The sequence below is a fragment of the Natator depressus genome, chromosome 3 (genome assembly GCF_965152275.1).
Source record: "Natator depressus isolate rNatDep1 chromosome 3, rNatDep2.hap1, whole genome shotgun sequence".
NCBI lineage: Eukaryota > Metazoa > Chordata > Testudines > Cheloniidae > Natator > Natator depressus.
This window is the reverse complement of record NC_134236.1, coordinates 38,627,738-38,653,511: the sequence shown is the minus strand read 5'-3', so window position 1 is coordinate 38,653,511 and position 25,774 is coordinate 38,627,738. Positions and strand designations below refer to the sequence as shown.

General features: G+C 40.5%; 1 protein-coding gene across 1 annotated transcript in view; it reads right to left on the bottom strand.

The window, feature by feature from the left end:
* Positions 1-25,774, bottom strand: part of PXDN (peroxidasin) — a 145,504-nt gene that overhangs the window by 47,561 nt on the left and 72,169 nt on the right. Inside the window, exons 8-15 of the mRNA XM_074947748.1 lie at positions 24,367-24,484; positions 23,078-23,247; positions 20,486-20,758; positions 18,927-19,043; positions 17,241-17,399; positions 13,045-13,157; positions 5,288-5,444; positions 268-376 (exon numbers count right to left, since the gene is read on the bottom strand). Coding sequence (XP_074803849.1) covers positions 268-376; positions 5,288-5,444; positions 13,045-13,157; positions 17,241-17,399; positions 18,927-19,043; positions 20,486-20,758; positions 23,078-23,247; positions 24,367-24,484 — 1,216 coding nt within the window. The remainder of the gene's footprint in view (positions 1-267; positions 377-5,287; positions 5,445-13,044; positions 13,158-17,240; positions 17,400-18,926; positions 19,044-20,485; positions 20,759-23,077; positions 23,248-24,366; positions 24,485-25,774) is intronic.

Below are 25,774 nucleotides of genomic sequence, written 5' to 3'. Positions count from 1 at the left end.
TGTTTCCCCCCAAATAATTGAAATAACTATTCAAGTCCTATTAGTGCAGTTTTCATTTAAAAACATGGCTTTCTTGCTAAATTGCTAGCACTCCAGAAACTAACCAACCAGATGCTAAAGTTTGTTATTTAAAACCATTATATTGTCTCATCTTTCAGATGTGTAATAGTACTGTAGTCAAATAGGTTTCCTTATTGTAGCATTTCTTTCAGTATATCCAAAATTAATTTTGACTTCCCCATAAAAAAACCCCAAAGTACATGATACCTGTCAAACAAATGTGTACGTGTTGAATTTATAGCTCTGTCAACAGTTGCAATTGCTTCAACAATTGATGTTGCTACAAATGGATCTCCATTTCGACTGACATTAGGAACTAGAAAAACATGAAGTTGCATATTACTACAAACATTACTGCACACAAAAAAGTTACTTATATAAAGCAATGTCTAGACACTACATCATTTCAGTTTCACAAAGAAAACCACATTTCCTTAAGTTTTACTTACTCCAAATTTAAAATGAGTAATCATTTGGGAACTCTACTGAAACACATTTACATCCCTGCAGAATTAAGTTTTGTTTTGTTTTTAAATGCCAGTTACAAATAAGTGTTCAGTTAAAGTGAAACTACTGTAAAAATAAGACAGTGTGTGAAAAATACATAAAACTATTTAAGTAACTGTTAAGTAGTCTTACAATTGTTATACAACCATGACCAAAGCAAAAAAGTGAACTCAATATTCTAGCTCAGCTTCTGCTTGTGGTGCAGCATATAAGCAGCTTAAAAGTTGCAACCAAAAGCCTAACCAGCATCCACTAAAGTCTATGGAAACATTCCCATTTATTTCAGTGGATATTGGATTGGGCCCCAAGTATATGGGTTTAAGTGGATAACATGAAACACGACAGTCAAAAGCCCCATATTTATAGGCTTCATTTTTAATTTTAGAACACGTATAGCTGTATTACATAAGTTCAAAGAGGCTTTTCCTATAAAGCTGTTAGAGATTCCCAAGTAGCTATGAGGACTTGTTCATGGTTATAATCTTGGGATCTCTCTAGGAAGCAAGAGAGACCACTTTGGGGGCCTTAAATCTTTGTTTTATTTTCAGCATTATCTAGCCTCCGAAAAGTAGGACAAAGATCACAAGCTCATAGACCACAAATCTTCATAATACTAGCAATGCAAGATCTCATGGGTCCATGAGACTACCTTTTTACGAAATGTTTGGTCAGCCACTGCTGCTGTTGAAGTGCAGCTGGGTTCATACAATCTACCCCTTAGTGCCTCTCTCCTACCCTGTGTCGGGGGCCACCAGATCCAGTAGCAATACCGAAAGATTCCCCAGAGTGGTTGGTAAAGTGACACTGACGGAATGGGGGTAAGGGGCAGGTTTGCAGTGGGTACATAATCTCTTTGATCATTACCTACCTCACATGGTTGCTATGAGGCTTAATGTTTGTAAAGAGCTTTGAGATCTTCAAATGAAGGTGCTATACAAGTGAAAAGTATTTTATTAATAAAGTAACAGTACTGTAACTTTGAGACCACAGCCAATACGCCAGAATGGGATGGGTGAATATACAAAACCAGCTTTAACTCTGAACATCCTTGCTCTTGTTAGTTTGACATGAAAGTTTTACTTTACTGTGATATTTTTGTCCAATGTGCTTTTTAAAACACCCAGCGCACTCTTCAGAGCAAGGTTTCACTACTTTTGCATAACTGGAAGCTCAGCGACCGGTTCTGTTACAGCTCCAGTAGAGTGGTCTTTCTGAGTAGTGATAAACACGCTTGGAAAAATAATTTTTGGGATCTGTGATGGGGTGTGTAGCTCCTCACACCAGCCCTGCAGGAGCTGAATTAGACCAGGTGGGCCCAATCAGCTAATTAGGCTGCAAACAGTGGAGCTTTAATCTGAAAGCAGTTAATTAGAGAGAAGCTCACTTGCGAGGGACAGGTGGGTTTCTACAAAAGACAGGAAATTGGAAGCAAAAGGGCTGGCAGGGAGAAGGTTGCAGTTACTCCCTGGGAGAAAGCAGTTGTGTTTAAGAGGCTGCAGAGACAAGTTGCCTAAAGTTACTACCTGGGAGCAGGGAGAACATAAGAACAGCCATACTGGGTCAAACCAAAGGTCCATCTAGCCCTGTATCCTGTCTTCCGGCAGTAGCCAATGCCAGGTGCCCCAGAGGGAATGAAGAGACCAGGTAATCATCAAGTGATCCATCCCCCGTCACCCATTCCTAGCTTCTGGCAAACACAAGCCAGGGAGTGAAGAGACTGGCAAACCCAGAGAAGTGGGGAGGGCCAGGAGGTGTGGAAGCGGCTCAAGGAAAGACAGCAACGTGCAGGGAATGGACCTTGGCTGCTGTGTAGAGGGTCCCTTAGCTGGACCCCAGAGTAGCGGGTGGGCCCAGGATTCCCCTGCCAGCTAGTGGGAAAGGCACTGTGAGGCAGTGAAGTGAAAGACTGCCTGAGATTACCGGAGAGCAAGAACTTTGATACACATCTTGTCTCTTTCCCCCTCTCCCCCGGAAGGCTGGAGGGCTGACTCACAAAGAGAAGGTTATGGTTGATGGAGTGCGAGAACAGCTGCAAAGGTGAAACTGATGGGGTGTAACTGCTGGAAGGGGCGTCGGCCTGACCAAGCTAATCTCCAGAACCGCCAGGAGGTGGCACCATCCAGCGGTGAGTAGAGCAACCCATGACAGGATCTAAACAATGGAAGCAATGGTCTGATATCTAAAGACTTTTTTGCATTACTTTATTTTTGTTTTAAATATTCGCTACCAATCACTCACTTGTTAGACTGATATGGTAAGCAAGTTTACCATTCAAAGACCGAGAGTCTCAATGTTTTCAAAAGGCGGGGGAAGACTTATGGGGGTCCTACAAAAGTACCTCAAGCAACGAGGTTTCTTTTGGTGTTTTAATCTTTAAAAAGCAGGTTCAAATTTTTCAAATATAGTTTTTTAAATTAATAAACTCTATCCCCATTGTATCCTGCCTTAAATTTAAGCCAGAGTTTTTAGAAAGTTGCAATCTGGGGTAGGACACAATGGAGAAAGATCTCCCAGAAATGATCTCCCAGAAATGATACCAGATTGCTCTGTGAGCTTTGTTTATGAGGGGAAGTTTGTAAGAAAGTTTGATTTGCATCATGCTTTGAAAATAGTCAGAGACCGCAGTTTGAGTCTGTGCGACACTGAGGTGAAGAGAATTTTGTTGGCTATGGTTTTGTGGATGTTGTGACATAGGAAGGGCCACACAGAGGCCTCAGGCAGAATCTGAAACGGAGGCCCCCCATCCTTTTAAAAAAAATAAATAAATAAAAAAAAATTACCACCAACGGGAGGCCCCAGAAAGAGGTTCGGGGTTGGATAGTGAGCCACTCCGCACTCACCCTGTAGTAGTAGCTCCTGTCCTGCAATACTGGGCCCAATTCCTTGCTCTGGGCATTGCAACCTAGAGCACAGAGTCACAGCTCCACTCATGTTTGGTCCAGTCACTCCTCCGTCCATCATGACAGAGGGGCAGCCAGGCCAAATTTGAGCGAGTGGTGCTGTGACCCCCAGTGCCAGGTCGCAACACCACTCAGTTTGGGGGCCATCTTAAACAGGGGCCCAGGGCAAATTGCCTCTTTTGCACTCCCCTCTGGGTGGCCCTGGACACAGAAGAAGAACTGAGATTAAGTATCAGTTAAATATTGTATAGTTCATATAGCATAATATTCTTCACTTCCAGTCCTAAATTATTGTGCAGTGCCACGTGGCCACATTTCACTGGATTCTCAGGTAATACAAGTGGCTTAAACCTTGTTTGTTCAGATGATTAGGTAGACATCCTTCCTTGTTCATGGGGGGGAAAATTGCCAGAGTTAACCGTGGCTTTATCACCTCAAGGTTGAACTACTTCAGGGGGTTTTGTCTGATGATATTATTCAGTTACACTGAAGAACATTGTGGCTACTGCTTATTGGAGCTGGTTAGAATTAGTACATTACATCTGCACTATGTGAATGGCACTGGCTTCTGAGTTGTTATGGGGCAATTCAAGGTTACATTTGAGACCTGACTAACTTAAGGAACTTTCTCTCTATGCATCACCATGGTGGCTGAGATCAGCTGATACCTTTGTAGACTGTCACTAGATTTGCATTCCTCATTAACTGGAAATAAAGATTTTTTCAGTGAAGGTCTCCCAACTCTGCCATTTGTGTCCTCTGGTGTTCTGACAGAGCTGAAGTTCATGACATTCAGAGCTCGGAGCACACCATTTATTTTTGGTCAAAAATGTGTTTGACTACGGATCACTGATGAAGCAGTACATGGGGCGGGGGGGTGGAGGAAGGTTGAATTGTCTATTACATGCAATATAATTTTATGCATTGCATTTTTTTTGTGTTGTGTTATGTGCCAGAGGCCAGGGCAATCAGCACAGTAAAACATTTATATAAAAGTTAGCAAGAGCGAAACAGAACTCAGGCCAAGAAACAATAACCAAATATTTTTAAAAAAATATATGGTAGTGTGTATCCATTTTATATTACACAGATATTGTGCCATTCTTACCTAGATTTAAATTAGTTACTTAAAGGAAAAAAAAGTGTACACTGTATTGTGTAAAATTTTCAATGTACAATCAGTAAGAAGAGCTTTGGGATTAGTCTCTATAAGAGCATGGAAGTATTACAAATGATTTTGGTAGTCTCTCAGCCAGCCTATTATTTTTATTTATATTTTTACCAAGTAATTTGTTCTTATACTGGCTTCTTATAAACAATTAAGACTTTTAGGAATTCTTTGTGGCAGCAAACTATTTTCCAATTAGCCATGGTAGATCTACCTTTAAAAATGCCAGAGGATTTATTGTCTAGTCATCACAAAAGTCAGTTTGTGCATGGGACTAGCAAGTTCAGATAGAGCCAAAAAATATCTCAAGAAGAAACTTGTGTGGCCCCCTGCACCCCAAAGCATTCTTTCGGACTTCAATCATGAATATGCTCCAAGCATGCTAGGCTATGAAGTCACATAGATGCTTGAATATTAGAGATTTTGGATGAGTTATTCCCCAAGGGCCAGATTTTGAACCTCTTACTCCCATTGGTTAGCTGTCATTCACCTGAGTAGACTCACTGAAATCAACACAATCACTTAAGTGAGGAAGGAGTTCACAAGCTGGCCTTTGGTGTTGAAGCTGCATGTTTGTGCCTTTAATGTTAAAGAGTATAAATTGTATGACCTAACTCATATCTTGCTACCCATGATAATTTAGAAACCTTACCATTAACACTTAGCACCATGCTAACTGAGGAGTATCCAATAGTATTCCGGGCAACACATTCATATCGACCTTCATCAGCTGTTCCAACATCACGAATGGTAAGAAATCCCTCCGGACTAACATGAAATTTTCCGCTTTCTGTTACCTGAACTCCATCCTGCAGCAAAGCACAATGCTCCGTTATTCTAAATGTATCATCTCTGGCAATTTTATTAGTATTTTAAATTGTTTTTAGATTTTGAATATTTTTTCTTCTTCTGGCAGTGTGAACTTGTTCTGAGAACAGTAATAGATTATCTTTATTTCATACCAATTTTATATGCCAAGTCAATCATTTAAATTAACCCAACAGAAATCCATTAATAAATCTCATAAAAACTTTTTTTTTTTACAGTTTAGAGAACAAAATTTAGCAAGAAAAAGCAGCATAACTCACAGTACTGTACATTCTACTGAGACAGGACAGTTTGCATGCAGAATAGTATACAGAATGTATTATGTCTACAAGCTTAAAAAAGCAGCACAAAATATCCTCTCAGTTGTGTGCCCTTTCCATATAAAATACAGGCCCAACAAATAATAAAACAAGACTCTGCGGGGCCATATACTGTAAGGAATGGATTGAATTCACTTGAATACAAATTCACATTCATATTCACTTGAATACAACCTCTTGTAACTGAATGCTTTGGCAAATGCTAATTATCCTCAGAGGAGGGAGAACAAAAACACTGCCACTCAGACGCCTTTCCCCCCCTCTAATACTGGGAAAAGAGGAAAGCCTAGTCCCCTCTCATGGCAGTGGTACCCAGTAGCCCCTCTGCTGGCACTCAGCCCTGCAGCCTGATCTGAGTACCCCAACCATTCCACAGGGAAGGAGGGGAATACTGCCAACAATTCAGCAGGAATGGGGAGTTCAGTACCCTCTCCGCTGGGCCCTGTGCCATAGCTCTGAACACATTTCCCTGTGTTCTGTGCCTTCCAAGTACGTTGTTGTTGCCTCTCAGCTGAGCAGTGGTTGACCATGCTGCAGGTCAGTTTCCATTATTGGAGAGAAACTGATGTCAAGTGCACTATCATTTGTTTATTTCCACTATGTACGGTTCTCATCTGAAGTGTGTAGGTGAGTTCTGTTGTTTTTCAGCCACAAGAGACTCCAAAGATGCCTATGCAGATTTGAACTCCAGCTTAGTCATGCGGAATAACCACCAGAAACAGCTGCCTTCATCTCTGTCCCACCAGGTTGCCCATCATCCTCCCAAAAGCCAAGGGACCATCTGGCTGCAAAGTCAGTGGAGCCGAGACTCAGCCTCCTTCACCTGGGCAGCTCTGCGCTTGCAGAAAGAAGCGGGGCGGGGCAGGCAGTGGCATGCAACCCCATGTGCCCTACATGCCTCACTTCTGTTTGGAGGGGAGAAATCCCCCACCAAAAAAAGCGCCCATGGTCGCCCCACCCACCCCGTGCGGCTTCCCTTTGCTTCCCTGCCATTTTCCACAGGAAATCGGGGGGGGCAGCATTTTCTGTGGATGTGCAGTCCTGCAGAATCCCCCCAGGAGTATACTGTGTACTTTATAGTATGCATTAAATTTCAGAAATCTCAGTGGTCATTGGACCGTGTGCTGTGGCCGGCAGTTGGAAGCTGTGAGCTTCTAAACAAGGTTTGACATCTAGAAGCCTCTGTTCATTGGCTGAGCCTTAGTCAGGGGTCGGGGCTATCAAGAAGGCCAGGGCTTTATAAAGTAGTGAGCAAGCGACCAGGGAACTTTGAGAACAGGGACTGCTAACTGGGAGTTTCGAGAGGGAGTTGGGGAGTGGGAAGGGGGCGAGGTACACTATAATCAAAACTTCTTGATTTAAACAAAAACCCTATCATTAACCTAGGTAGCTGTAGGAGAAATGCAGGCAGAAGCCCAGCAGCAGAGTGGGGGATATCCTGTTTATTGCACTCAGTGTAGCATGTATGGTTACCTGCCCTGTGGGCGGGTGGCATATGTATGCATTCGGTGCAAGGAGCTCCTGGCCCTCAGACTGTGTACAGGCTTTGGAGGCCAGGGTGGCGGAACTGGAGAAGCTAAGGGAGGCAGAGAGGTATGTTGATGAGGCTTTCCAGGACACTGTAGATTTGTCCCACCTCTAGTCAGACAGCCCCTGCGCTGTTATGGAGGATGAAAGGCCCAGAGAAGGAGAGCAGTCAACGGGAACAGAGGGAAACCTTCCCATAGTTGGGACCCTCCTTCCAGATGATGTTGGGGTATCCTCTTGCACTGAGGTTACCTCTCCTGGGGAGGGAACTCCAGTCATTAGGAAAAGGCAGGTGTTAGTAATGGGACATTCAATCATTAGAAACATAGATAGCTGGGTTTGTGATGACTGGGAGAACCGTATGGTACTTGCCTGCCTGGTGCGAAGGTTGTGGATCTCTTGAGGCATCTAGATAGACTTACGTGTAGTGCTGGGGAGGAGCCGGTGGTCATAGTACATGTAGGTACCAATGAGGTAGGGAAGGGTAGGAGAGATGTCCTGGAGGCCAAATTTAGGTTGCTAGGAAAGAGGCTGAAATCCAGGACCTCTATGGTGGCATTCTCAGAAATGCTTCCAGTTCCATGCGCAAGGTCAGGTAGGCAGGCAGAGCTTCAGAGTCTCAATGCAATGATGAGACGAGGGTGTAGAGGGAAGGGGTTTAGATTTATTAGGAAGTGGGGAAACTTTTGGGATGCGGGAGCCTATACAGAAAGGATGGACTCCACCTAAACCAAAGTGGATCCAGATGGCTGGCACTTAACATTAAAATGGTTGCAGAGCATTTTTAAACTAAGAACTGGGGGAAAGCTGATTGCTGGAGAGGCGCACGTGGATCAGACAGAGACTTCTCCTAGAGGAGAGTCTATTTATAGAGATTCTCTAGGTTTTAGTCAGGAGGAGGGGATGAAAGAGGACAAAGTATGGGCCAGATCAGACGAGAAACATTCACGAAGAATCTGACACATCAGAAAAGGGCAGACAAATAAACAGTGACAAGTTTTTAAAGTGCTTGTACACAAATGCTAGAAGTCTAAATAATAAGATGGGTGAACTAGAGTGCCTTGTTTTAAGGAGGATATTGATATAATAGACATCACAGAAACCTGGTGGAGTGAGGACAATCAATGGGACACCATCATTCCGGGGTACAAAATATATCCAAAGGACAGAACAGGTCGCGCAGGGGGGTGGGGAGGTGGCACTATATGTGAAAGAAAATATAGAATCAAATGAAATACAAATCTTAAATGAATCCACATGTTCCATAGAATCTCAATGGACAGTAATTCCATGCTCTAAGAAGAATAACAGTAGGGATCTATTATCCACCACCTGACCAGGACAGTGATAGTGATGCTGAAATGCTAAGGGAGTTTAGAGAGGCTATCAAAATAAAAAAAGCTCAATAATAGTGGGGGATTTCAATTATCCCCATATTGACTGGGTACATGTCACCTCAGGACGAAATGCAGAGACAAAATTTCTCGATACTTTAAATGACTGCTTCTTGGAGCAGCTGGTACAGGAACCCACAAGGAGACAGGCAACTCTTTCTAGTCCTGAGTGGAGCGCAGGATCTGGTCCAAGAGGTAACTATAACAGGACCGCTTGGAAATAGTAACCATAATATAATAACATTTAACATTCCTGTGGTGGAAAGAACACTTCAACAGCCCAACACTGTGGCATTTAATTTCAGAAAGGGGAACTATGCAAAAATGAAGAGGTTAGTTAAACAGAAATTTAAAAGGTACAGTCACTAGAGTGAAATCCCTGCAAGCTGCATGGACACTTGTCAAAGACACCATAATAGAGGTTCAACTTAAATGTATACCCCAAATTAAAAAACACAGTAAAAACTAAAAGAGAGCCACCATGGCTTAACAACCATGTAAAAGAAGCAGTGAGAGATAAAAAGGCATCTTTTAAAAAGGGGAAGTCAAATCCTAGTGAGGTAAATAGAAAGGAGCATAAACACTGCCAAATTAAATGTAAAAATATAATAAGAAAAGCCAAAGTTTGAAGAACAGCTAGCCAAAAACTCAAAAGGTAACAACAAAATGTTTAAGTACATCAGAAGCAGGAAGCCTGATAAACAACCAGCCCCTGAATGATCGAGATACAAAAGGAGCACTTAAAGACGATAAAGTCATTGCAGAGAAACTAAATGTATTATTTGCTTCAGTCTTCACGGCTGAGGATATTAGGGAGATTCCCAAACCTGAGCCATCTTTTGTAGGTGACAAATCTCAGGAATTGTCACAGACTGAAGTGTCACTAGAGGAGGTTTTGGAATGAATTGAGAAACTTAACAGTAACAAGTCACCGGGACCAGATGGCATTCACCCAAGAGTTCTGAAAGAACTCAAATGTGAAATTGCGGAACCATTAACTATGGTTTGTAACCTGTCCTTTAAATCAGCTACTGTACCCAATGACTGGATGATAGCTAATGTAACGCCAATATTTAAGAAGGGCTCTAGAGGTGATCCTGGCAATTACAGACCGGTAAGTCTAACGTCAGTACCGGGCAAATTAGTTGAAACAATAGTAAAGAATAAAATTGTCAGACACACAGAAGAACACAAGTTGTTGCACAAAAGTCAACATGGTTTCTGTAAAGGGAGACCAAGTCTTACTAATCTATTAGAGTTCTTTGAGGTGGGTCAAACAAACATGTGGACAAGGGGGATCCAATGGACACAGTGTACTTAGATTTCCATAAAGCCTTTGACAAGGTCCCTCACCAAAGGCTCTTACATAAATTAAGTTGCCATGGAATAAGAGGGAAGATCCTTTCATTGATTGAGAACTGGTTAAAAGACAGGGAACAAAAGGTAGGAATAAATGGTAAAATTTAAGAACGGAGAGGGGTAACTAGTGGTGTCCCCAAGGGTCAGTCCTAGGCCCAATCCTATTCAACCTACGCATAAATGATCTGGAGAAAGGGGCAAACAGTGAGGTAGCAAAGTTTGCAGACAATACTAAACTGCTCAAGATAGTTAAGACCAAAGCAGACTGTGAAGTACTTCAAAAAGATCTCACAAAACTAAGTGATTGGACAACAAAATGGCAAATGAAATTTAATGTGGATAACTGTAAAGTAATGCACAATGGGGAAAAAAAAACTGCAACTATACATACAATATGATGGGGGCTAATTTAGCTACAACTCATCAGGAGAAAGATCTTGGAGTCATCGTGGATAGTTCTCTGAAGACGTCCATGCAGTGTGCAGCGGCAGCCAAAAAAGCAAACGGGATGTTAGGAATCATTTAAAAAGGGATAGAGAATAAGACGGAGAAGATCTTATTGCCCTTATATAAATCCATGGTACGCCCACATCTTGAATACTGCGTACAGACGTGGTCCCGTCATCTCAAAAAAGATATACTGGCATTAGAAAAGGTTCAGAGAAGGGCAACTAAAATGATTAGGGGTTTGCAAAGGGTCCTGTATGAAGAGAGATTAAAGAGGCTAGGACTTTTCAGCTTGGAAAAGAGGAGATTAAGGGGGGATATGATAGAGGTATATAAAGTCATGAGCGGTGTGGAGAAAGAGAATAAGGAAAAGTTATTTACTTGTTCTCATAATACAAGATCTAGGGGCCACCAAATGAAATTAATGGACAGCAGGTTTAAAACAAATAAAAGGAAGTTCTTCTTCACTCAGCGCACAGTCAACCTGTGGGATTCCTTGCCTGAGGGGGCTGTGAAGGCAAGGACTATAACAGGGTTTAAAAGAGAACTGGATAAATTCATGGAGGTTAAGTGCATTAATGGCTATTAGCCAGGATGGGTACGGAATGGTGTCCCTAGCCTCTGTTTGTCAGAGGGTGGAGATGGATGGCAGGAGAGAGATCACTTGATTACCACCTGTTAGGTTCACTCCTTCTGGGGCACCTGACATTGGCCACTGTCAGTAGACAGGATACTGGGCTGGATGGACCATTGGTCTGACCCAGTATGACCATTCTTATGTTCTTATTGTAGATTACTAATTGTAGATTAGTTTTCAGATGTGCAATGCAGTGTACTCTGGAACATAAAAATCACGGAAGATTCAGATTGCAGTCGAGTGTGAATACAGCAACAATGGCAGGATTCAGCAGAGGTTTTATTTTTTTAATAAAGTAAAGGCTACTGGGCTTCTCTACCACCAGAAAGGGGTAGGGAGCAAGGCATAGTGGTAATGAGGGCTCCCTGGCTCTTGCCAAAATGAGATGGGAGAGCAGACACTGTTCCCTGCAGAATATACAATGAGCATTAAGCTAAAATAGTCAAATTTTGAATAACTTATTTTTATTTAAAAATGTATGGAAGTGCTTGCTGCAAGAGATCAAGAAAAAAATACAATGCAAAATAATTAAAAAATTAGCCAACCAACCCAGATACACAATCATCATATGAAACATAGGTGGCAAAAGGCCAACCCATTAAGCATCAGGAAAGTCAACTACCAAAAGAAATCAATTAATCATTGATAGAAAGAATGGGAAACAAAACAAGGTTAGCACATGCAACTAAAGAACAATAACCAAAACCACACAAACCCAAGGAAGAAAGGAGGCCAAAGAACTGTCAAGAATAAGGCAATCAAAATGCAGTGAGTCCTAACTGAAAGTGATATTCATCTCATCCATGTGTTATGTATCTGCAGTCATTTACAAAAAACATGTTTTTGAAAGTTGTGGCGTGTGGGGAGACTTGTTATGAAACAATTAAAGATTATAGTGTTATGAGAATCAAGGAAATTAAAGATTCATGTTGGCGCTTTATTCTTAACGCTTGTCATTGGACACTAGGGCAGTGTAGCATGCAACATAGGATCACCCGCGGTTGTCAGAGTCCTGCAATGGTTAAGACCACAGTGGAAATCGAAGACTGAGTGGGAGGCCTGCCTGACCTTTCTTGCTTGCGTTAGTTTTCATTTGTTTAGCATAACATCATTTCTGTGTGAGATTTTTTCCATTAAGATACTCTCATATACAGAAAATATTTTAAAAAATATTTGTCAAACAAGCACAGATAGAAAGGTACAATTCAACAACTTCACCACGAGTCACCAACCACTCTCCTGGTTGAAGCTACAGTACTGTCTTGGGCCTCTGCAATGCCAGCAAAAATGTCTGCAAGGAGTCCTTATCCTATTCTTGACATAGACTTGTAATTTTCAGAGCTGCACAAAACTGAAATAGAAAAGCCTTTGCAATAACTTTGAACATCCTTTTTCAAACCTGGAATGCGAATTTTAGGCACAGTTCCTGTATTAGAGGTGCTCCATAGGCCTGATCTATTCCCAAAACTTAGATCAACCTAGGTACAACGCTCAGGGATGTGAAAAATTTCACACCCTGTGCAATGTACTTAGGTCACCCTACCCACCATTGTAGATGCAGCTAGGTTGATGGAATTCTTCCATCAAACTAGCTATGGCCTCTTGGAGAGGCTGATTGCCTGCATCAACGGAAAAACCCCTTCTCTAATTGTAAGAAGCATCTACACTACAGTACTTCAGTGGCACAGCCACTGGGCAAAAGCTGGGTCACTGTCACGTAGAATTCTCAGGTTAAGTACCTACACTCTGAACACCCTCGGCAGCTGCTGATGTCATTTGAGATTAGACACAGAACAAGCAACAATCAGCCACAGCACACCTAATAAAGCCTGATTTAACAGTGGTGAAATCTGAAAAAGCCACTGCACTCTAAAGCAATCTGACAAAGATTTATTACCTTATTCCATGTTATTACTGGCTCAGGCTCTCCTTGAGAACTGCACGGAATCTGAACGTTTGTGCCAACTTCTACTGTCATATCACTCGGAACGTTAGCAAACACAGGGGTAACTAAAATGATGTTACATGGACACAATGAAAAAATGTGAACGTATTTTATGTTTGTACAATAAAGAAAATTACAAAGGCATCGTTCAAAATCACATACTACAATAACTTAGCTGAATCAATGCAATAAAAGCTGCAGACACAACAGCTGAGTCTTTATTATGGCACTAAAAACAGGAAAACTTTTTCAAATAAACTACTCATCCTATTATTTTCACACAAAAAATTCAGAACAAGAATTATAGATGGGGCTCATATCACTACCTATTTCCCCAACACTTCCCATTATAAGAACCTCTTTTCAGTTGCTTGTTACTTTGCCAAACTTTAACCACTGGGCTGAAATTTTCCATTTTCCTCAGGCTGAATTTTCTTTAAAGAAAATTTTAGGCAGAATAGTGCAGCCACTTCCAAGCATGAAGCTATGGAAAAATATGTTGTTTTGCCTATGTTAAAATGCTTTATTGTCCCTGGAGATCTTTTTTGAATAGTTCTAGTGCCATGCTTTGGAGCAGGCACTTGAAATCTGACAGGGATATGTATGGCCTTTCTGTGAGGGATGTGCTTTTTTCTGGCCAATCTGACCAAATTTTTTAAAGTTGGAAGGCTTTTCTTTTAAATTTGTAGTTCACAAATGCTCTGTTAAGACAACTTAGATTTTAGCAGCTAAATTCCCCCAAAGATTCAATGCACATTGGGCATGTTCCACCCAAGACATGAGCAGGACTTACCATGTGATTGCATCTATGGGCTGCTGCAGGTCATGCTGGGTCCAGGCACAGGAACTGAGAATTGGGAGACTCTCCCCTGTGCTTTCAATAGGCCCCCTGCTAGGCCTAGGAAGTATGGAGGAAAAAACTGAGTGATTTGAATACAGAGGGGACAAGAGCTGGACCTGTGTGGGCAATGGGGGAGTAGACTGGGATAAAGAGCCAGGTGGTGAGAGACTGATTGAAGATTTGCAGAGGCATGAGGGGGAAATTGGACTGATGGGGAAAACTTGGTCAAGCTAGGCAAAGAGACTTGATCCGGGAGTCAGGGAGGTGGGGGGAACTGAGACTAGCTGGACAAGAAGACTAGAAGCCAAGCCAAGAGGGAAGGGGCTGGAACTTAGAATGGATGGAAGACTGACACCAGATGAGGAGCTGCAGTGGGGACTGAGAAAAAGTTCTGGCTGAGCAAGGACCAGTGGGATGGGGGAAAGAAGGGAAGGGTAGACAGAGCCGATGAGAAGCAAGGTGTAAGGAGAAGTGGGACTGGCAAGAAGGAGAAGTGGGACTGGTTGGACAAAGACTGGGACAAGGAGCTGGTGGGAGTGATGGGGAGACACTGAGATTGGACGAGGAGCACAGGAAGGGAGGTTGGAACAGGAAGCTAGTGGGGACGAGGAAGATGGATGTGGGTTGGGGAGAGAAAAGACATAAGATGAGGAGCCAAGGGTGGGAGGGACTGCGACTGGCTGGGACACGCAGCTGGGCCACTGAGGGAAAGACTGGGACTGAGAACAGGGAGGTAGTCCAAAGGGGTGAGACTAGGACTTGCTGGGCTATAAGACTGGGCCTGGGATGAGAAGCCTGAAGAGTGGAGCCTGGGACTGGCTAAGTGAGGAGAATGGGACTGGGGTGAGAAATGAGGAGAGAGACAGGATTGGGACAGGTGGGATGGGACAGGGCACAAAGGGTCATGGTTGGGGGAATGGGCAGAGGAGTCTGTGCCCTCCCATCGAGACACTGAAATGTCAGAAGTGCTGAGAACTGGAGACAATGGGAGCTGGGCTTTCGACATATAAAGTGGTATGTAATGCTAAGTACTCTGAAAAAAAAAATCAGGTCCCAGGTGTCTCAAACTGGTACCCAAAACTAATGGATACTTTTGACGTACATCTGTGTGTGCGCCCCTGTTCCCCATGAGCAAAATGGGGACAATAGTACCTCCTCATCTCACAGAGGTGTTGCGAAAATAAATTCATTAATATTTGTGAAGCAGATACTATAGTGATGAGCACCAAAGAACAGCTCAGGCAAAAAGGAATAATTCTGTCCTCAGAGTAGGGTCTAAATAGCCTACTGCAATTAAGGCATGGGACAACATATTGAACAATAAGGCGAAAACAAAATTTTGAGTAACTTCTCATTAAGTGAGCACCACCTATTCTGTGGCACAGGCAACTTCTTGTGGCATTTTCTAACTTCTGTGTGATTGACTTTGCAACATAAATAACATTCTTTTAACATAGTTTCTTGAATGTAATAATTTGTATAAATTCAGCAACATTTAGATTTAACTTTAATTAATGAGTTTACTCAGTGAACATAATTTTCTAGTCCCGCAGCTTCTGTCCTTGTCCACTCTAGATTCCTCACTGAGGTCAGTGTTGTTATTTTTAGCTGAAGTCAATGGGTATTTTCCCTGAGCAAGGACTGAACTCAGTGAGATTAAACATGTAATTCAAAAGCATTTTCAATTAGTAATATTACTTGAAACACTGATATGTCAACACAGAGAATCAAGTAAAAAACACAAACTAAAATGTTCCTACTTAATCCTTAGAGGCAAATTATGTAGAGTTGTATGAAAAAAGAAAAAAAAAATGGGAAATGGACAACTTTTTTCATGTTGTTTGATTTTCTGTTTCAGGAATGACACTGAATACTATGGGAAGGCCATCTTTCCTTTGCTCTGGGAACAGAAAGTTTTGGGGTTCTGGCCACCAACACACAATGAAAAAAAACAGTCTAATTAGTTACACATGTACAGCAGTCTTATGGGAAACACACCCAGAAGAAAGGCAAAATTTTCACAACACAAAAATACCCCACAAAATCTGAGAAAACAGTCATCCAAAGGGTAAACTTCCCTCCACCAAAAAAAAAAAAAAAATCAGAAAAAGTCTCATAAGACAGCAGCATTTTCTTCAAACAAAAGCACTCTGACATAAATACTGGTCAGCTTCTGACCTTTTCATTTATTAAGCAAACAGTAAGGAAAACTGGAAGCTAAAAATACATGTAGTCAGAATTTATGAACTAGGAATCCGGAATGAGCAGCAAAGTTTCCAACTGACAAAAAAAAAAATCCTATTCTGTTAGGCTCTGATCCAACAAAGCACATATACATATGCATAACTATAAGCATGTGAGCATTCCTGTTTACTTCAGTCAAGATCACAGTCCTACTGAGCTAGATGTTGAACAAACGGAGACAACTGAGTTCCTTATCTTTGCTACCCATTGAATTATGGGGCTACTCATGTCCAAAGTATGTATTTAAGAGATTTGCTGGACTATGTTCTAAGCTGTATCCCTGGCTCTGGCACTGCCTCTGTGTTGCCCCGAACATGACATTTTACTTCAGTATCTCAGTTTATTCATCCATAATGAGGGTATATAAATAGATTCTTACCTCACAGTGTATGGTGAGGTTTAATTAACATTTTTAAATTGCACTGAGATCCTGGGATAAAAGTTACTATGAAAGTGCAAATCAGGAATAGTCTTTAAGGGTGAAATTAACTCCTTTGCAGATGTCGAGCACAACCAGCTAAATTCCTCTTAAGCTCTATTTTAAAAACATAAATCGTGTATAGAGCTTGTGCGGGCCCTACAGACAGAGGTGAATTGCACCTGGTATATGCATCTATATTAACAGTCCACTTTTCTTCCTCTAAACTAAGTCCACACTTAAGTTAAATTATTATTAGTAGTAGTAGTATTATGGAAGCACCCAGAGGCTCCAACCAGGATCGGGGTGCTAAGTGCTGAAGAAGATAGGCTCCTCTCCTGGAGAGCTTATCTTTGCTAACTAAACATTTGAATTCTATCACAATGAAGTAAAAGAAGCAAAGTTAAAAGGTGCCTTTTAAAACAAAATTGTTTGACTCAAACCTCAAATATTAACTCCAAGTTTCAAGCATGGTTTCCAAGAGGAAAAGAATAAGTCAAGCATTTCAATGAATATTTTAACATAAGTCTAAGACTCACATTTATAAAGGTATTTAATTGCCTAACTTCACTTGATACTCCCGCAATAGCTGGCCCTAAATGTACTTTTTCTAAACAGATGCAAATATGGATATAGTGACTATACCTCTAGGTTGTACTGTTAACTGTACAGCTGTTCTTTGGGACCCTACAATGTTGACGGCTTGACATTCATACTGGCCTTGGTCATGTAGAGCAACTCTGGAAATCCTCAGTGTTCCAGATGATAGTACTAGATGTCTTCTATCTACAGAGAGTTGGCTCCCTGAAACACAGCATTTGTTATTTACTAATTACAGCCATGTAAAATAAAATACTATCTATATTTCAGACACAACTCAGAGCCATTTAGTATTTGATAAAACCTATACAATTTTTTAAATAAAAAAGTAAGGTTTCACAAAACAAATTATTTAGAAAAAATGTTTTGAAACTACTATCTACTCTCCAGAACACACACTGTGGCATGGTCTACACTAGGAAATTAGGTCGGTATAACTACATCACTCAGGGGTGTAAAAAATCCACAACCCTGAACAATGCAGTAACGTTGACCCAACCCCTGATATATAGACAGTGCTAGGTCAATGGAAGAATTCTTCCATCAACCTAACTACTGCCTCTCAGGGAGGTGGAGTACCTAAGCTGATGGGAGAGGTTCTCCCATCAGCATAGGGAGCATCTTTACTGAAGCGCTACAGCGGCACAGCTGCAGCGATGCCACTATACTGATTTCTGTGGAGACCAGCCCTCATGTTCTTGACCTCTTCCACATCTACTTTTTCAGCAGAAAACAGAGGAAAGCATGATATTCACACCCACGAAGCATCAAGTCAACAAATCACTATAGGAAGGATGCAAATGAAGAGCATTGTTACTTTCATGTCATCACGTAGGAAGAATATTCACCATTCATCTTTTCTCTCCATCTCACCCACCTAACTATCAGAAAAAAAGTGTACGGCTCTGCAGAACCGGATATACCAGCATAAAAGGAATGAAACAAAACGCACCAAAATAAGGCTGAATGCCAGTTTTGTCCACCCACCCCTGCTACCTTTCCACCACACTCTATTTGTTTTCATCTGTGGCCACTGTATATAACATTTGTTTGGAGCCACCTCAGGAAGCGGAGGAGAGGGAAAATCCATAGACACTGTCAGTGCCTCAATGATCAAGTTCTTACTGGAACTCTGCTGTATCTGCCACCACTTACAACCCCCTGTGAGTTGCTTTTCCTGCTATAACCTCACCCTACCACATGTTGGTACATGTAGTAGATCTACTTACTGATCTTATGTACACTATCATTTCTATCACCCCTGAATTTGGCCTAGCATCTTTACAGTACCATTCCTGAAATGTAGTCGACTAGAGTGGACCCCTATGCCCATGCCAAGTCATATCAACTCCAGTTTGAACTTCCATTTGGTCATTTATTTTGTCAATGTCTTTATGCAGTGGGACAGGTGCCAGTGCTAGTGGATTATAGCTCAGGATCAGTGCCAAAGTCTTTCATCTGCTCCACATGAATGGAAAGAATATTTCTTGTACAAACATTTTACAGATGGCAGTTAAAGATTATCACATTATATGTTTAATCTACTTAGATTTATAACTACTAAGTGTTCTACATTAACTAACCAAATTTACATCTTCCATCAGAGACTAAGAAGCTTTTAAGGCAATTGTATAGCACACACATATACGTTTTGTGCTATTTCATAAGTGATTCTTAAAGGGATGTAATATTTTAAAGGTTTAAAAGTAAAACCTCTAATCAACTTCTTACCTCCTTTGGTCCAGGCAATAACGGGCTGTGGATAGCCTTGCGCTTCACAAGGGAAATCTACAGTGTGGCCCTCAATCACTACTCTGTCTTGAGGAGTGACAGTAAATTGAGGTACAGCTACAGGAGGGAGAAAAGAACTTGTTAAACAACAATTGAAACATGCTCCATTGGTTGATATTACTTATTTTCTATGTGACTTGCACAGTTCTGTGGGGAAAGGGATCCTGCTAGCTCTTTTAGATTGTAAGCTCTTTGGGGCATGAATTCTCTCTTACATATATGAACAGAGCCTAGCACAATGGGGCCCTGATCTCATTTGGGATCTCTAGGCATTACTGTAATACAAATAAATAATAAATCATAATCATAATAATAGATCCAAAATATGATGTACCTTAAGACTGGTATAATCAAGTAGAGAATGTTCTCTGGATTCAAAATATCTTGCTTTTTTTCTTTCCTTAAAAAAATCCTCAACTAAATTATGAAGAAAACACAACGTGATCACAACCAGCCTGAGCTGCTCTTTTCTTGTAACACACACACAGTGCCTTTATACAAAAGAAAACCAATGAACAACGGTATAGGCCAGCTTCTGCAGTAACATTGTGGCATTACCAATGAGAGCGGGCATTTGTTCAGTTCTCAAAATACATCCACCCCATTAGTTGATGGAAAAGTGGAACTAAACACACAAGGGCAATTTGTTTTCTATAATTTGAAAAATAAGTATGTATTGGTTGACATGGTTCTTGCTCTAAGGAGTTTACAATCTAAAAGAAAAAAAAGTGGGAAAATACCAAAACTGATGAGGAAAGAACAAATTTAAATTCTTAAAAGATATTAGAAACCTAAGGAAAAATCACTTTCAGCTTTAAAAACTAAAGAGTAATAGCCTACGTATAAAAGAAATTTATTGCATATAGTGTTCCTGAAAATATTTTATATTCTAGGCTTTTGGCAAATTATGCTGAAAATAAAGTTACTCTGATTACAATAATTTGTACTACTATAATTGCCAGTTCACAGAAGAGCTGTACAAATGATATGGGGGCTGGAGGGATTGCTAGCTTCCATGCAGCAAATCAGTCAAAAGAAAAATGATTAGGAAAGATGGGTGACACAGAACCACAATCAGAACTCCACGTCCAGTAGTACATGCGTCCATATTAATCTTTAGACATGCCAGCTGCTGCAGAAAATATTTGAGTCCCACACAAACTTGGCACTGACAGTATGTATAGATGTGATTATATAAACAGACCAGCAGACAAAAATCTTGAGCAGCAGACATTTCAAAATATGAATGGGGATATAAACATTTGTGTATAATTCTTCCGAAGTTTTATTTCTAAATTAAGGGCCTGAGATTCTGCTCTCGCTGAAGTCAATGGCAAAATCCCATTGACTATATTAGGAGAGGGAACAGGGTACACAATTAAAATAATGCACTTATGGTCTAATTCATTTCCAGCAATTTAGAAAACAGAATAGAAATATGTTTCCTTTGAATTAATTTTTGAAAAATATAATGTCTTTCCTTGTTTAATATTACTTACCTTGCACTATGATGTAAGCAGTTGCATGGATATTATCTATGCTGTTGGTTGCAAAACAGGTATACTCGCCACTATCTTCCTGGTTCACATTTTGTATATAAAGGCCTCCTGAAGGAGTTATTGTGATGCGAGGATCATTTGGTAAGGGGGTTCTGTCGCCTTTTGTCCACGTGATCCGCGGTTGCGGGTGGCCAGTTGCACTGCATTCCAAAGTAACACTTTCTCCAACTAATACTTCTGTATTTTGTGGGTGGATCACAAAACTTGGCCTGGCTATCAGAAGAGAACCATGCTTAAATGTGGCTTTCATCCATTTCCAGACTCTTATAAACATCAACACGCTAGAAGAAAAACCCTTATAAAATTGTGTTTAAGGAATTTATGAAAAAAATATCAGAGCACAAAGCACACTTTAGATAATCTGTTGCTGTTTAAAAGGTTCTTTTCACCAAGAAAGAAACTGATACAAAGAAAACAAACTGACTATAGACAAAGTGCTGTTTAATGCACAAAGGGGGTGGGGGGGAAGGAGAGATAAAAATGGTTTTAAATACCTTTTCAATTATAGCAATCATAAGTGTAATTTGTGACTAAAGTAGGTACAACATTTTCAGGAATGTAATTTTTAAGTTGCTGGTGTCCCTTTAAACCAGGGGTCTCAAAGTCCCGGCCCGTGGACCATCTGCGGCCCGAGAACTTCCCCATTGCGGCCCGCGGAGGAGAGACGCTGCATGTAATGTCTGCTGCAGGCGCCGCCCCCCACAGCACCCATTGGCTGGGGGAGAGGGACAGAGATACTATCACTAGTCGCTGTGCAGAGTCAGCCACGGAGGCAGCATCATTAGTTGCCAGGCAGAGTCACCTATCACTTTTTTCCACAATGAATAAAAGCAAGTCAAAATACCGAACACAACTATCTGATGCACACCTTGCTGCAATCCTGAAGGTTTCAACTGCTCAGTCACTGAGGCCAAACATCAACAAACCGACAGAACTGAAGCATTGCCAGGTGTCTGGCAAACACTAAAAACTCTCCGGCAGGCAAAGAATTGTATGACAGTTTTATTATTTCTAAGAAATTTTTTAAAAAAATACAACATAAATGTTTTTTTCTGAACACCATCTTCAGTGACATTACTGGCCCCCTGGGAGGTTTGAGGGCTGGCCCTAGCCCTAAGGTAAAATGAGTTTGAGACCCCTGCTTTAAACATATATAATACATCTCCATAAAACAATTCTGCGGGTGAAGTTAGTGCTCATACATGAAACACAGGCAAGACTCTGACATAGTGCCAGAAGGGGTTTTACAAAAGTACTGTTTAATCCTCTGCAATGCATCTCCAATGCATCTCATGATTGACCTGTACCACTTTTGCTATTCTCCATTCTTGGCCCTTCTTGAACAGAAACCAGAAACTGTTTGATTTTGTAATGTGCCAAAACAGCTCGTTAAGCAGGACTTACAAGTGAATGAGGACAGACACAAGGATGAATTTAAAATATTAGGCCAAAACTTTATTAAACTTAATATGGAGGAAGGGTACTATGTGTCCCATCTCCCTATACCACCCATTGAAGTAGGTCCAGTGCAGGGTTTACAGGTCTCCTACCACCTACCATCACTCAGGACCATACCCACCCCTAAAATGGGCAGCTGAAATGGGACAAGAGCCTTGAGAAACCCTGGGCAATGTTTTCAATGAATGACTGTGAGAAGCAAGGAGCCAATTAGCTCCCATCTCCCTCTGTCCGGACAATGGATGGCGGAGTGTCCAGGAGAAGAAGAGTCCTACGCCTGCATAGAGTCCACAGTTGCCAACTTTCACGCACCCTGATTTTCACAATAAAACAAAAATCAAGCTAATCTCATTTCAAAACAAGGCCAAAACAAGCCAATCCCTAAGAACCCCAATACTCTATGTGACTAGATCCCGCCCCCCCCAGCATGCTGTTTGGGACCGTGATGGGCCTGCTCTGCACCCCTGACTCTCTCCCTCCCTTGCCCTTGCTTGCTGGGAGCCGATCGAAAAAAAAAAAAAAAGTAGTAACAAACTACAAGAAACAAGCTACAAACCAAACAAGCAACAAGCCAAAAATTAGCCAACAAGCAACTCACAAGCCAATTAAGCCAAAAACAAACCCATTTTCTGCATTTTTTTTCCAGGGTTTGGCATGTCTGATAGACTCCCCTTTTCATTCTAAAGCTGTCTGGCACATTACAGGTCTATTCAAGTCTTCCACCCATTAAACTGGGTGAGTGGCGTTGTTATTTTTGTTTTGAGCATCTTAAGTCAGGTCTCTAAAGATCAGACACTAGAACAACAGCACCATTTAATTCTCTTCTTCCTTCCCTCATATACTACTAGAGATAATCTACATTACTACTCTGATTAAATGGTATAATACAATCAATATAATGGGTTGATAATTTCTAGGACTGCAATAACTAGATGGTGATGTAAATGAAGTTGCAAAAATGCACAGGAAATACAAACCTGCAGTTAATGTATAAAAGCAAATGTACTTCATTATGAAAGTGGTCTTCTGATTAACAAAAAAAAAAAAACAATTCTGTATCTAAAATCTATTTACCTGGTGACCCAAAGTATCTAAGAGTAACTTCTTGAGTTTTCACTTCTCCTGCCACATTTTTCGCCATGCACTGGTAAATACCCTGGTCTGTCTCTTGAGTATTCTGAATCATCAGAGTGCCATCATCTAGCAAGTTGAGACGGGAATCTGTTTTCATACTGAGCTCATTACTGTAAAGACAGAAATCTGCTGAACTAAAACTTTTAAATCAAAAGCACAGAAAAAACATATCAAAGAAAAAAAGTCTAATTGTATTAACAAATGTAACCTACAACAATAAATCTTTAGCGTCTTAAGTCCATGGGTAAGTGTAATAATAGAACTTTTAGTCTTAAATTAACAAAAAGCAGCAAAGATGAATACCACACAGTGTGACATTTTAAAAAATGTAAACATTCTGACTTCAGAACTGAAAAGCTTGACTAATCTTATAAGTATAAATGTTTTATACAGTTTGGAGGAAAAAACAAAGAGTGAGTTACACACATCCATTTCCATTTTTTATTCAGGATATCAATTGTTCTCATTGCCAAACATCTCTAAATGTCTCAAGCCAGTGTCAATAAACCCACACTCAAATCTCTCTTATTTCTTCTTAAAACTCTTTCATATGTGGATTTTGAACACATGCTTTTGTTGATTATAAAAAGGTGATGTTTTCAGTGTTGAGATTTTAAAGGTTTTTTTTTTTTTAAATCTATAAAATATTTTACCACCTCATGTTTAAAAGTAGCTCTCTAGGTTTCTCTTTGATTTGTTAAAGTGACATTAATTCAGGATGGAAATTGATCTTCTAGCTACAGCATAGGGTCTGCAGACAGATATCACATAGTAGGTAATGAAACAATGGGTGCACTTGGACAAAATGCAACAGGTGCTGGTGCACTTGCAAACTCCTCATTTGCATGCACCTGCAAACTACATATTACATGCATTTATAGAATTACCTGATCTTTATATACAAAAGCCTATTAGTATAGTTACTGTAGAGTTTTGCAGGTCTCTGAAATTTTGTGGGTGCAAGTACAGTTGAAAAAATTGCCCATGGTATCATGATATCATATATCAAGTTCCTTATTATAAAAAGGTTCTTTATTATATGATTGTTATAAAAAGTTAATATATTGGCAATTATAACTAGATCTGGTTTCTTTGCAATTCAAAGTATAATACTAATATGATGTTCTTAAGTTCATGTTTGTGTACATGAATGGTGAATTTCATACACCAACTGTAAAGCAAACATATACAAACAATATCTCTCTCTCTCCTTTTTTTCCTTAACTTACTTGTTTCGAAGCCAGATAATTTCTGGTTTGGGATTGCCTTCAGCTCTGCAAGTGAAGTACACTGTATTCCCTGAGGTAACGTCCACATCCTGAGGTTCCGACGTAATTCTTGGCCTCTCTGTATCAACAATAAACGGTATCAAGGAAACCTTACTTGTTTTAAAACGATTAAAGTAAATAATTAAATATTTATTTTCCCCCCACACTGTATGTAGATGAACATTTTTCACAAATGTTTCAAGTAAAAATACTTCGTAGATTCAATCAAGATTAAACACATTTTTCTCTACACAAAATTATCATTGGTTTTCTGACCTCTCTCAACATTTACTACTGTCAATTTAGAAAACTGAAAAATGGCTTGTGTCAAGGTTCCTTCCCCACTCTGAACTCTAGGGTACAGATGTGGGGACCAGCATGAAAAGCCCCTAAGCTTACTTTTACCAGCTTAGGTTAAAACTTCCCCAAGGTACAAACTATTTTACCCTTGGACTTCCACTGCCACCACCAAACTTTATCTGGGTTCCTCAGAAAACGTAGTTTGGACACGTCTTTCCCCCCAGAATCCTCCCAACCCTTGCACCCCACTTCCTGGGGAAGGTTTGGTAAAAATCCTCACCAATTTGCATAGGTGACCACAGACCCAAACCCTTGGATCTTAGAACAATGAAAAAAGCATTCAGTTTCCTTACAAGAAGACTTTTAATAGAAGTAAAAAAGCATCATCTCTGTAAAATCAGAATGGTAAATACCTTACAGGGTAATTAGATTCAAAACATAGAGAATCCCTCTAGGCTAAACCTTAAGATACAAAAAAGACACACAGACACAAATAGTCATTCTATTCAGCACAGCTATTTTCTCAGCCATTTAAAGAAATCATAATCTAACACATACCTAGCTAGATTACTTACTAAATTCTAAGACTCCATTCCCGTTCTGTCCCCGGCAAAAGCATCATACAGACAGACACAGACCCTTTGTTTTTCTCCCTCCTCCCAGCTTTTGAAAGTATCTTGTCTCCTCATTGGTCATTTTGGTCAGGTGCCAGCGAGGTTACCTTTAACTTCTTAACCCTTTACAGGTGAGAGGATTTTTCCTCTGGCCAGGAGGGATTTTAAAGGCGTTTACCCTTCCCTTTATATTTATGACAGCTTGTGTAAATTTATATCAGATTCTGAAGCAAAGAATTTGTATATATTTAGTTTTACAGAGATTTGATTTGCATTACAAGAGCGAGGTTCTAGCCAACACAGTGCCATTTAAAACTATACTGGCTAGTGGAATATTTTTGGGCTATAGCATGGCAAAGTATTGCAACATAAGTAACAGTAACTTTACAGTAACAAAACTCTTCAGTATATGTGTAGACTAAGCTTGATTGAGTGATAGAAATCCAATGACCTAG